This window comes from Megascapheus bottae, chromosome 13 (assembly GCF_031878675.1).
Source record: "Megascapheus bottae isolate mThoBot1 chromosome 13, mThoBot2.hap1, whole genome shotgun sequence".
In the NCBI taxonomy this organism is placed as follows: Eukaryota; Metazoa; Chordata; class Mammalia; order Rodentia; family Geomyidae; genus Megascapheus; species Megascapheus bottae.
The window spans coordinates 31,834,915-31,848,279 of NC_143521.1; the positions used below are offsets into that span (position 1 = coordinate 31,834,915).

Genomic DNA, 13,365 nt, shown 5'->3' on the forward strand with positions numbered 1-13,365 from the left:
CAGGTCCTGGGTTCAAACCCCCAGAACCACCACCACCACCAAAAGTAATCATTGATTAGAACTTCCTAGAGACTATGAGACAGAGAAGACTTCGATGACAGTGAACTGTGAGGGACCAATGGACTTAGAACAGAAATGGTGGTGGTGAGTTGGGAGTCTGGAAGTTTCTGGCAAGATGATGAGTTTGACATCAAAGCTGGAAGAGATAAGCAGAGCCAGAGCAAGTAGAACCCTTTCACCCCTTCTCTCAGCCTCACCTCACCTCCACTGGATGTACTTTCAAGACCTTCTGTTTTCTGCTGCGTGTTCTTCCCTTCAAAGTCTATATCTTTAAAGCCTGTCTTCTCAACTTTGAACTTACTAACATATAGAGTCTATCCTAACCCATTCACCTAAGCTGCCCTTAATAGAATTCAAAGGACCCACTAAAAGATAATGCTTACTTCAATTCTCTGAGCCTCAGATTTCTCTCCTCTAATAGGAGGGATTTAATACTAGTTCTCCCAAAGCACTTTCTCCATAGAACTTCCTGCCCTGGCTGCTTTGAATCACAATATTCAAATCTTAAGCCTCCTGAGTATTCATTTTAGAAATAAAGACATGGAGGCATAAAGAGGCTGAGGAACTCGCCGCGGTCAAAAAGAATGTTTCTTACACCTTGTTCTAAAAGTGATGCTCTGCCTATTTTATAGGAAGTAACACTTCTACTCGGAGGGTTTCTGTTATTGTCTTTGTTTTATTTTATTTACTTATTTTCTTGTTGATTGTGGGGCTTGAACTCAGCATCTGGGTGCTGTCCCTGAGCTCTTTTTTCTCAAGGCTAGCACTCTACTAAGGCTACCACTTCGAACCACAGCTCCACTTCTAGTTTTCTGGTAGAGATAAAGACTTTCAGGAACTTTCCTGACATGGCTGGCTTTGGATGGGGATCCTCAGATCTCAGCCCCCCAAGTATTCCATTTGTAAATAAAGAAGTTGAGGGATGAAGAGGTTGAGAAAGCTACCCAAGTGCAGTCTGAGTAGGATCTACCCCATAACTACCCACTGCCTCCATGCCGAGCTACATAAAGTAAACATATTTACAAATACAAGTGCTATGGCAGAAGCAGGATGGCTCTCTAACAACATAATGAAGGTATGTCTTCTGTCTGGAGCTCTGTAAGAGTGAGTAGATTTTCACCCAAACAGAGAAGCAGACAGAAAATGAGCGGGGTATAAAACTAGTGACCACATGGATTCCGATATTCACTGGTGGGATAGGTGGAGGAGGATGTGTGGGAGAACCATCTAGGAAGTGCCTTTTGGAGGAGTCAGACTTTGAGAGAGGGGTTTTGAGGGCAGAGAAGAGAGGAAACAGAATGTGTGAAATGTAGAATGAACCTAATGAATTTCAGGGAGAGATAGACACCTGTGAATTAGAATTCTCTCGGTTGTGAGTAGCTGACCCCCAATTTGCAGGAGCAAAAGAAAATAGATTAGTTGTTTTGAAGTACTGAAAAGTGCAGAATTTAGATTTGGCCACAATTGGATAAATGATGTTAGGATTTCTTTTCCATGCTCAGCTCCTGCTGGGTTGCCTTCATCCTCAGTCAGTGGAATGATGAACGCTCTACATCTACTGGTTAGTCACTCAGTAAACTCAGGGAGGGCATTTCTCTCCCGCAAAGTCCCAGGGTCCACTCTTACTGGCTCAGTTTGTATCACATCCCCTATGCTGAGGCCAAGCCCCATGGCTGGGTCATGAAGTATCCTCATTGGGCAGGTCTGGATCCTGGCCCTTCCTCTGGAGCCTCGGGTAAAGCTAGACACACCTGAACCCCAGATTCTGAGAGCCAGGGAGAGGAAGTTCTCCTGAGTAGACTAGAGTAGACTAGAAAAGGTGAATGATTGGCAGCCAGGCAACTACCAAGTTGTTGGTTCCACCTTTGGGTAGAGTCTAGCTTATTCTCAGATGGGTACAGCTTACCTCTCAGTTGATGCCAGTGCTATTGGCCCAGGGACTATCCTGTATAGTAAGGGGGACAGCACTCGAGTTACTTCCTCCCTCATATTCATGGAGGCTATGCACTGCCCATCCTTCCATTTGCTCATGTGTTCTGAATACGTGGAACACTTTCCCTTAAGACTCTCTTATCAGCTAGTCATCATTTTCAAGATTTTACCTCTTCCCACTCCCAGAATGCTTTCTCACTGACTAAAGCTAATGTTATAATTCTTCAGCTCAAACCTTCTCTCCTTTAGACTTGTGAATACCAACCCAATGGAAGTGTAAAATGTATTTAATCATTCGTGAGGTTGACAACCTCTGCTCTGTTCAATTGATAAGTTGTGTATGTAACTGACTAACTGCCTCATTTTCAGTCTGGTTGTCTACCTTGAACACCTCAGTTGTAGTTTGTTAGAAGGCATGGAACGATCCTGCTCTGTTGCTGAGGTAAGAGACTGCTTGGGAAGCAGAGACTATTTAGTTTTCATTGTATCAGAGAAATCTCTGCACTCTGTAGGCTTTGCAATCCATGTGACTATGTTAGGAGAAACAGTGAAGTTGATCATGGTGTAAAACTTTATAACGTTTAAGTTTTGAACCAATGCTTTTATGGTGGACTTTCTATGAAACTGAGTTCAGAGGCCTGAGGGTTTTTTGTTTTTACATTTATTTTTATTATGTGGTTGTATAAAAGTGACGAATTTCGGCTGGGAATTTGGCCTAGTGGTAAGAGTGCTTGCCTAGCATGCACGAAGACCTGGATTCCATTCCTTGGTACCTCGAACATAGAAAAACCTGGAAGTGATGCTGTGGTTCAAGTGGTATCGCTCTAGCCTTGAGAAAGCCCAAGAATAGTGCTTAGACCCTGAGTTCAAGCCCCAAGACTGGCAAAAAACAAAACAATAACAAAAAAACTGCTCCTGCACTTAGCTGATAATTCTCAAATCTTTAAAGTTCTGTGGCCACGTCTGACTTGTTGAAGGGTCTGGTTGTCTTCGCTCCCTTCCCCAATGAGGCTGATTAAGGGTGAGTGATCACTACTGATCTGAAAAAGGTCAGAGTCTACCACCTGCAAGAGTCATGGTAGAAGACTATGAATGTAAGGATGTCATGACCAACCATAAGAGCTCAAAGTGTGGAGGCAGGAGTCAAGGAAAAAAGAAATCAAATTGTGATCAAAGTTAGCTATTGTTGGAGAGGCTGGCAATGTCTCTCCACAGCCTCTCCCTTCTGTGCTTGAAGGGCCCAGATCCAGAACACTGGAATATTGGAAGGCAAGGGATCTATTTGGAAATAAAATTTAGGTAGGATGACCTAACATGGTTGAGGAAAATTGTAAAATTGAAAAACGTAGTGCAGACATAAACCTCAAAGCCTTCAGGAAGCAGTGTTGGTCTTCAGCAATCAACGGCTCTGAGATCTTAACGAGTATTAACACTATTTCCCAGAAGTATATTTGCCAGGGTTGGATTTCAGTAGCTGTCGTTCAATTACATCACTTTCTTCTCGACGTCATTCTGTCATTAGGTGGATTGGTTTAGAATTTATTGCGTCTGTCGTCTCTGGTGTTCCGCTCTTCTGGTGAAAGCACTGGACTGTAACCTTGCACGCGGAAGTGGAGCTTGTCTAAGCCATGTCCTGAATGTGGCTTTGCGTCTAAGCAGCGCCCATCCCAAAGCCAGGTTCGTTAGGTGCCCCAGCGAGGGGACAGGGCTTCCTCGAGCGTGCGGAAAAGTTTTGTTCTTTCCACTCTTTGGACCATGTCTGCTGCCCACAACCTGAACGTTTCCCTTGTACCTGCGGATGTCACAGACTGCCTGAGCACCCAGACCCGGAATCCCGTCCTGTCCCGGGCAGCTGGCCCGTCACTCCACTCCCACGACCTGACCCCATTTTATTTCAACTTCTCAGCTTCCCGTGGGTGCCATCTGGCTTGAACCCTGGGGAGAAACTTCAAATTGGCCTTACTCACCCCTGCCCATAATGTCCTCCAGCAGAAAAGAGAAGAAGAAAGAAAGAACCCCGGGGACTGCAGGAGGCCGGGTGGGGACATTCGCTGGGGAGGACGAGCAGAGGTGGGCAGCACTCGCTCCCTTCCCTGCCGGCCCCCCTCCAGTTCGGCGTCCGTCCCCGGCCCGAGCTGCCCAGCGCACGGACAGAGGTTCCGGGGTTCACCCCGGGAGGGGAGACACGGCGGCGGCGGCGTCCGCGCTGCGGCCGGCAGGACCTCGGCAGGCGCAGGCGGCCCGGGCGCGGCGGGCGCGCGGCGAGGTGCACGGGCGGCGGCCGCAGGCTCGGGGCGCCCAGCACCGGGAACCAGGCCGGGCCGGGCGAGCGCTCGGGCAGCCGCCGGGACTCCCGTGGGGCCCGGCCGCCCCTCCTTCTTGCTCTCCTCCTCCCGGCGCCTGTGGCCGCGGCCCAGGCTCCCTCGCTCCGCCACTCCCCGCCCTCCGCGCTGCCTCCCGCCCTCCCCTTCCCCGCCTCCCGCCGCCGCCGCCGCCGCCGCCGCCGCCGCCGCCGCCGCGCCGCCGCCGCCCGGCCTCCTCTCCAAGCCCGACCGAGAGCCGGACCCAGGCCGCCGCCGCCGCCGCCGCCGCCCGGCCTCCCCCGCCGCGGGCGCTCCACCATGGCCGGTCCTCTTTTCCCCTGGTAAAGATGGCGGTGCGGGATCGCTGCCACCTTTAGACTAATGACTGTCCGAAACATCGCCTCCATCTGTAATATGGTGAGTGACCGCCGCCGCGGGGGTCGCGCCCGCCGCGGGCCGGGCGAAGAAAGGGAACCCGAGCCGCGCTGCCGCCCGCGCGGTGGACCCGGGGCCCCGCACGGCCAGAAGTTCCCGGGCCTCCCCGGGCGGGCCAGGCTGGGCGCACACCTCCCCCCGCCCCAGCTGCCGGGGGAGGGGCCGCCGTCCCCACTCCCCCGTCCCTGCGGGGGTCCCCAGCCCGGCCCACCGCGGGATCCCGGGGCTGCCGGCGTGCCCCCGCCCTCCGGTTGCGGTGGAAGCGGCTGGAGGGGGGTGTGCGGTGGGTGGGAGGGAGGGAGAGAGGGCGAGGGAGAGGGAGGTGGCCTCGCGCGTGGATGTCCCGGGGGCTGGAGGGACCGAGGAGGGTGAGGGGGGGCGAGCCCGAGGCGGGGAGGGGGCACCCATCCCTCTGCTTGCAGTAACTAAACGTTTGCTGGGCTGCTGACCTGCCCTGTCTCCTCCCGAGTTCAGCTTGTATTTGTATTTAAAATGCACTTGGCGATAGTGATCAGGGCATCTGGAGAGATTTGCAATGGAAGAGAGCTACTGTTCCAAAAGAAAAGCGCAAAAGTGTGCGTCTCCAGGGGTGAACTTCCACCCGGTGCACGCCGCCTGCCTCGCCTCCCCGCCTGGAACCGAGGCGCTGTGCTGGCCACGTTCGCCGCCGGTCCTCGAGAACGGCTGTGGGCGCACAGGAGGTTGCCAGGATTGTGTCCCATTGCCGTTCGCTGGAGACTCCTAGGAAGCTGGCACGCATGGGCACAGCCCGGACATTGCCGGGCCATGACCCTAGGGTGACTTTAGTTCAGGTCTCTTCCATGGCTTTCTTTCCATTCCTTTTTCAGTTTCTGCGGAAACTGCTTTCCAGCCTTTGGGTCCCCTGGGTGGTCCGGGTTGGCACCCTCTCTCTCGTCAGTGCCTTGAGGAGCTCAGCATGGGTGTAAGGCCAGGGTGCTCTGTACAGAGCATGAGGGTCTATGTTTGCCTCCATTCTCCAGAACACCCTCGTGTCCTTTTGAGGTGGAAGGCATGCTTTTTCTTTGCTAGTTTGGGGGAAACTCCTCAAAAGCTGATACACCCTTGAATGAAATGAAGCCTTGGGGTAAGGAGATCTTGTTGCCCTTCTCCCCAAAACAGTCCTCTGTCTCATATTCTGTTGCAGATTCAACACATGGCATTAAGGAGCCATGTATTACTTAAGGGGTGAGTGGGGCAAGATGGGGACTAGCAGTGTAAACCCCAGGCTTCTCCTGGTGATACTGCTCTGCATTGGTGCAGGAGAGTTCATAGTTAAAACTGGCGTCTTCTGGAACCTTTCCATTTCTTCCTTTTCCCCCACTCCTTTCTTTTCTCCTCCTAGAGCATGGTTCTCAGCTTCTTCTTGTCAAGTGGCATTAATGTTGCTTGGTGCAGTGAGATGGTGATGCTTTTCGGTGTCTATCTGCTGCTGCCAGCTCCCGAGGGGAGCTGTGAATGCCATCTTCATACTTGCTAGGGTGGTTTCAGGCCTACAGAGTCCCAAGGCTGTGCCCCTGCTGCTGCTGCTGCTGGTACTTCTGTCCTGCTCGTGTGTGTGGTGGTGACATCTCTTCCTAGTGAACCAGGCTAGACACTAGAGAACTGGCATGTCCCATAAAGCCAGCCTCAGGCTCTCTTGAATGTCACAAATCTACTTTTAGTAAACCTCTGCCAGGGGAGACAGGCTGTTGTGCAGACATGAGAGGAGCAAGCTAGTATGGTATCCACTTCCTGTGGCAATTCCGAAAGGTATGAGTTAAAGATGATCACCGTGTACAGTGAGGATCATAATTCTTAAGTACAGTTTTATTTCCCTATTTGGACACAGCGGGCTTGAGCAACTACTTGAAAGCCAAACTCTATGTTTAAGTCCCGCTTCTTTTTGTTGGTTTGTTCTTTGACACAAAATCTTAGTCTAGGTCCAGGCAGGCTTAGAACTAGACATCTTTCTATCTTAACCTTCCCTGGATTATAGGTATGTACCACCATGCCCAGCTTTCAGGCCCTGTTTTTTTTTTTTTTTTTTTTTTTGCCAGTCCTGGGGCTTGAACGCAAGGCCTGAGCAATGTCCTTGGGGCTTTCTCAAGGCTACAGCTCTACTACTTGAGCCACAGCACCACTTCCAGCTTTTTCTATGTATGTGGTACCAAGGAATCGAATCCAGGTCTTTGTGAATGCTAGGCAAGCTCTCTACCACTAGACCCAACTCCCAGCCCATGGCCCTGCTTCTTAAATATACTGGTCTTGTATCCTTGAACAAACTGCTGTCTGTCTTGCTTTCTTTATCTATAAAAAGGGGATGATAACGTTGGCTATCTTGTCAGACAGTTATATTAAGTGACTTCATGGGGTTCCAGGCTTAGTACAACCCAGAAAACGCACAGCAAGTGCTGACTGTTTTTGTCAGTTATCATCTCTTTAAATGATGCCACCTTTCAGTTGCTTACAGGAAGATGGAGATGATACCTTCTCCAACCTGATAGATAAACAACCCACATGTTTGACTTAGGTAAACGTGGCAGTATACAATATCTGGGATGGGAATCCTGAGCCCCACCCCATATAAAAGGCTGTGCAGGTCACCTCTGCCTCTCCCAGACTCATTTCCCCGAGGAGAAGGCTGGTGATGAGGAACCTGCAGTCCTTCACCTAGGCAGATATAAATGTTTCCTGGATCTCTCTGTTAGAGTCTTCATTGGATGATGAATTGTTTCCAGGTATGTCTGTTTATCTTTTATTTTTTCTGAGTGTGTGTGGGGGGGACATCTCACTTGCCTATTGGGCATTTCTCTGGGTCTCTTCTTGATTTTTCCCAACTCCCTTTTGGTCCTTGCTGGGTTGAATAGGTGTAATGAAAGCAAATCAAGTAGGGATTGCTTTGTCTTGAGCTGATGCTGAGGATAGAACTCAGGGTCTTGAAAGATACTCTACCACAGACCCGGTCCCCGCACTGAAAAGTAATCTTTCCTCCAGCAAAGCAAAGCAAAACTTGTGGCAAAATCTTCCTATGATTGATGACTAAATACCATATCTCTTCTCCTTATTTCTCATGCCACTTTTAGCTATAGGCAACGTGGAATAGGCGACGTGGAATATGTTTTCATCCTTCCTCTTCCTTCTCACACTACTGAAGTTTTATTGTCCTTTGGAAGCTTAATGCTGGCTCTCATTCACTTGTGCTGGGTGAGTTGTTTGCTGTAGTCATTCTTGATCAACTTGCTTACGGCAAGTGAGCATGGCCACATGGCGATGTCTGGGTAGTTCAAAGATAATAAAGCTTGTTTAGCTGGTGTGTTGTAATTTCGAGAATGCTCTAGCTGCGACCAAGCATGAGAAAATGTCCCTTGTTGATAATCCTCTGATTTGTGTCCAGACCAATGGATTTAATGTCTAGTGTATGAATTATTAAGGCAGGGACAAAAAAAGGTGTGTTGTTTTTTTTCTCTGTCTTTTATAGTTTTCTGCTTTGGATTGAGGGTGGGGAGAAAAGGGAAAAGATACATGCTGGGGGAAATACTGTGTATCAAAGACATGACAAGTGTTGGTGGCTGGGGAGCTAAATGGTAGCGCTTTCCTATCTTATATGAGGCCTGGGACATGGTACTCAGAACTACAAGAAAATAAAAACAAAAACAAAACCACAAGCAAAACAAAATAAAACAACATTAAAACTAAATGGCAGTCGGGTGCCATGGCTCACTCCTGTAATTCTATCTACTCAGGAGGTTGAGATCCGAGGATCACAGTTCAAAAGCTAGCCTGGGCTCTAAAGCCCGTGACTCTGATCTCCAATTAATCACCAGAAAACCAGAAGTGGTGCTGTGGCTCAAAGGGTAGAGCTCGTAGCCTTGAGCTGAAGAGCTCAGGGACAGCGCCCAGGCCCAGAGTTCAAGCCGCATGACAAAAAAACAAACAAAAAAACTAAATGAGAAGTTTTGCACATGTCAATAGCTGTCTGTTGAGGTTCTGCTAAGCTAATGTAGGCACATACTCTATGCAGGAACCTAATATGAATGAGGGGACTCCCTGCTTAGCCATTCTACCGCTTGGACATAAGGGAGGTAAAGATGAAGCCATTTCAATACTGATTCAGGTAAATGAAGTCTCAGTTGCAGTACAGGGGGGAGATGGAAGAGTGGGACAGGGCGTTTCTTTCATATTCAAACACACTTTCTATGTCTGCTGCCTTTTATTTCAGATGAGGACTTGCTGATAGTTAGCCCTGGAACCTGTACCACTGGGATTCTTTTCAGTTAAACATGAATCTCATGGTGGCTTTGGGAAAGTTGTGTTCTTTGGGAATTTGAGTTTTTCTCATCGTGTAAAACTCTGTCTCTATCTCTGTGTGTTTTACTCTAATGCTAGTTACTTGGAAGGCTGAGACAGTTATGTGTTAATGAGCAGTATTTCTTAAAGTCTTTATAGTTGGGTACTGATGGCTCATGCCTGTAATCCTAGCTCCTCAGGAAGCTGAGGTCTAAGGATCATGCTTCAAAGCTAGCCTGAGTAGCCTAGGCAGCCAAATCCATGAGACTTTTTTTTTTTTGGCCAGTCCTGTGGCTTGAACTCAGGGCGAGGCACTGTCCTTGAGCCTCTCTGTGCTCAAAGCTACCACTCTGCTACTTGAGCCTCAGCACCACTTCTAGCTTTTTCTCTCTTTGTGTGGTACTGAGGAAACAAACCTAGGGCTTCGTGCATGCTAGGCAAGCACTCTACCACTAGGCCATCCTTCTGCCCCCCCCCCCCCCCCGAGACTCTTAACTCTAATAAATCATCAAAAAGTCACAAGTGGACGTGTAGTTCCAGTGGTAGAGCAGCGGCCTTGGATGGAAAAAGCCAGGCAAAAATGTACAGCCTTGTGTTCAAGCTCCAGTACTGGAACGCACACAAAAAGTCTTTATAAAATACTACGTCTCTTAATTGGTTAGACACCACTGGACTCTCTAGCTACCTTGTTTAAACCAATGCAGAATTGATCACATGTTAGCATTTTAGTGTCATGGAACAATCTCAGGATAATATTCCAGCTTGAGTGCCAAGTTAGAATTCTCTTAAAGAAATGAAGTCATATTCAGATAGAGGGGAGGGTAAAATCTGGCAACAAAAATGAAGGGTTTTTTTTGGTTGAGCCTGGGACTTGAACTCTGGGCTTGGGTGCTGTCCCTGAGCTCTTCAGCTCAAGGTTACTACCTTCCCCCATGGCCTAGGCATTGTTCCTGAGCTCTTCAGCTTTAGGCTACCACCCTCCCTCTTGATCCACAGTGCTACTTCTGATTTTCTAGTGATGAATTGGAGATAAGAGTCTCACCAACTTCAGTGCTTGGGCTGGCTTTGAGCTGCGATCCTCAGATCTGAGCCTCCTGAGTAGTTAGGATTACAGGTGTGAGCCAGTGCACCCACCTTAAAGAAACTTTAACTTATTAAATTAACTGTATTTTGAGAATGTTTGGTATTACTTTTTGTTTGTGTGTGTGTTGTGCTGGTACTGGGGTTTGGAGTTAAAGCCTAGATACTGTCTGTTTGCTTTTTTGCTTACGGCTGGTGCTCTACCACTTGAGTCATAACTCTACTTCTGGCTTTTTGGTGATTAATTGGAGATAAGAGTCTCATGGATTTTCCTTGCCTAGACTGGCTTCAGACTGAGATCCTCAGATCTCAGTGTACTGAGTAATAGGATTATAAGTGTGAGCCACTAAAACCTGGCTGGAATTTAAAAAAAAAATAATGTGATGTGAGATAATTATATAAATAATCATGATGTGAGTGAGAAGAAAGCTTGCCTTTTGTTTTTAAACTTTCTGTCATTCTTTAAAGATAACTGACAACTGGAAGTTTATAGTCTTCATGCCAAGAACAGTTACAATTATATGAGAGGATTTACTCTGATAGTGGTTAGGTTTTTAAAAATTGCAGCCTGAAGTGAAGTTGGTTAATGTTTAAAGGACAAAAAAAAAAAAAAACTCGGTCCTGGCTCCACAGGTCCAATATTCTACAGTTTATGTTATGTCAAGACCTGAAAATTAAGTCTGCAGATTTTGTGTTTTTCTTGGAATCCTAAGGGAAAACAACGTTAAATGCCAATATTTAGTTAGAATGAAATATCAGTATACCTTTATGGATATTAGTTTTGTAGTCCAGTTCACCCATATAATAAATCTATATACTTTGTTTCACTAGTAGAGAATTTTGAATGTTTAGGTTGTAATTGATAGTAAATTTGAAATCTGATTATTTTCAATTAAGAGAGTTTTTCCTACTTTTTCCTACCCCTCCAGCCTTTCCTTAGCAATTGTGAGTAGTTGAGGTTTTATGACATACCAAATTTAGAAATATCTAAAAGGTGTCTTTTGGTGATTTGACCTCTTACCACTCCCCCACCCCCTTAAAACCAGCTCAAAATAATTTAGAGTTGTGGAACAAGGAGCGAATCCTTTTGTTAATATTACTTAACTTACGATTTGTGGAATTATCTATTAAGATAGACATAGTTCTAGTTAGTTTTAACTGCTATATAATATTCCTTCAAATGCATGTTTGGTAATGGACAACATTTTATTGTTGGTTGTCCCTTAGGCTTATTGTTTTCCCATTTGTCCTGCTTTAGTGTTTTAATGCTACAAATGTCATTGTAAATGTCTAAAATTTCTCAGTGGCATACATCTGGAAGAGAAATTCTAGGTCAAAGGAAATGGGCATCTTCCACTTTCATATGTTTCCAGATTGCTCTCCAAAGCAGCTGTACCGATTTGTCATCTAGCCAGCAGCATTGGGCCGGGTTGGGGGGTGGGGGGAACCTCCAGTTGTTCCACGTGCTTGCAGACACTTGATATTGCTAGGCATGGCGTTTTGCCAATCTGATGTGTGTGAAATTGCATTTTTGTAGTTTATTCATTCATTTAATTTTCTGATTTTGGTAGCGCAAGTGCACTGAGCCCTGGGCCCTGTGCATGCTTAACAACTACTCTTTCACTAATTTGCATCCCCCCCACCGACCCCCCCCCTCAGTTTAAATTTGCCTTTTCTTGTTTACTAGTGAAGCGAGGTGGCTTGTGCTAGATTGTTTTGACCCCTGAGACTGGGAAGTAGTTTTCAAGGTTTGGGAGTCTGCAGGTTTTGTCTGAAAACAGGGAAAGGGTCAATGAATAAGATCATCAGGAAGACTAATGCAAAGCAGAGAAGGCAGAGAGTTACAGATCTAAGAACTGGCTTGTGGGTAGCTCCTATTTGTAACTCCACTATTCAGAAGGCTGATATCTGGAGGATCCTGATTCGAATCCAGCCCAGGTCCTGAGTTTAAACCTCAGTATACTCATGCAGTGGATCTTTGGTGTGCCAAAGAATGATGCCCACATGTGTATTGTCTCATTAAAATTCAGATTCTGAGTCTGGTGCTGGTGGTTCAAACCTGTAACACTAGCTACTAGGAGACTGAGATCTAAAGGATCATAGTTAGAAGGAACTATGGGCAGGAAAGTCTGTGAGACTCTTATCTCTAATCAATTACTCAAAAAACAAAAAAAAAACTAGAAGTGGAGGTGTGGCTCAAGTGGTAGAACCGCTAGCTTTGATAAAAAGAAAAAAAAAACAAGCTAAAGAACGGGGCCCATGCCTTAAGTTCTTTTCTCAAGATTGGCACATACACCAAAAAACCCAAAGCAACAACTAAAATAGACTGTGAGTCTATCCTTAGAGATTTTGATGGAGTAGGTCTACGGTGGGGGCCCTGGGACATGCATTTTCAATAAGCACTCCTTCCCTCTCCCCATTCCCTAGACTGTGTCCTAGAAGACGTCAGGGGCATGCTTTGAAAAATACTGCTTTTCTCAGGTAATAGCCTTGGCCTTTTAAAAATATTGCTTATAGAAATTAGCCGCCTTGTGAAAGTTTTTGAAATCAATGTAAAGTTATTTAGGGTAATGATTTAATGTCAAAAGCTAGAGCTGTGGGTTACTGCCTTTCTGTAGGTGTATTTTTTTGATATTAAATAGCTAGATTTTGACTATGTCTTGCTTTTGGAATAGAAAATCTGAGCTCTGGTTATATATCACAACACTGTGGATGTCTTAAAAAAAAACCAACAACTTTAACAAAATAGTTAGCCATCAAACATCAACATCCAGAAGAATATAGAGAAAAAGAATATAGTATGCTATATGTGGAAATAACTACCTTTCTGACTTATGGATTTTGAAATTTAGTCATATTTGGGTTAAATCAAAAAAATACTTTTTCAGGCATAATACCTTTAAAAAACATCACTCAGTGCCCTCCATCTTCATGGAGTTGATATAGTGTCTACAGTACATGTCTTTATTTATAAATCCATAGTGATATGACAGTGTGTGGGCATAAAAATGTGGCTTTTTACAACTATATTTCTTTGAGATTATGCTGACACAAGGATCTCGGTTATTTCTGATTGCTCTATGGCTGTATTCTTGGACTTAGCTATGGCTGACTTACTCATTCTCATATTTAGAGACAATTAATGGTTTCCAAAACACTGTATCTGAAAACAGGGCAGTGGTGAATGCTTGGTCCTGACTTTTCCCATGTGCCTTCATTTCTCCAGAATGTAGCTATAAAATCCACCCCTCTGACCTCTGCTAGAGGC

At 46.4% G+C, this 13,365-nt stretch overlaps 1 protein-coding gene across 2 annotated transcripts in view; it reads left to right on the plus strand.

Moving 5' to 3' along the window:
* The first annotated feature begins 4,540 nt into the window (after nucleotides 1-4,540).
* The window catches only part of Usp46 (ubiquitin specific peptidase 46), a 61,535-nt gene continuing 52,710 nt past the window's right edge, over nucleotides 4,541-13,365 (plus strand). Inside the window, exon 1 of one of the 2 annotated variants that reach the window (XM_090343609.1) lies at nucleotides 4,541-4,712. In XM_090343609.1, coding sequence (XP_090199735.1) covers nucleotides 4,677-4,712 — 36 coding nt within the window. In that variant the 5' untranslated portion in view covers nucleotides 4,541-4,676. Of the gene's footprint in view, nucleotides 4,713-7,892; nucleotides 7,935-13,365 lie in introns of those variants that run through there. The other variant, XM_090343610.1, reaches the window with a different exon arrangement.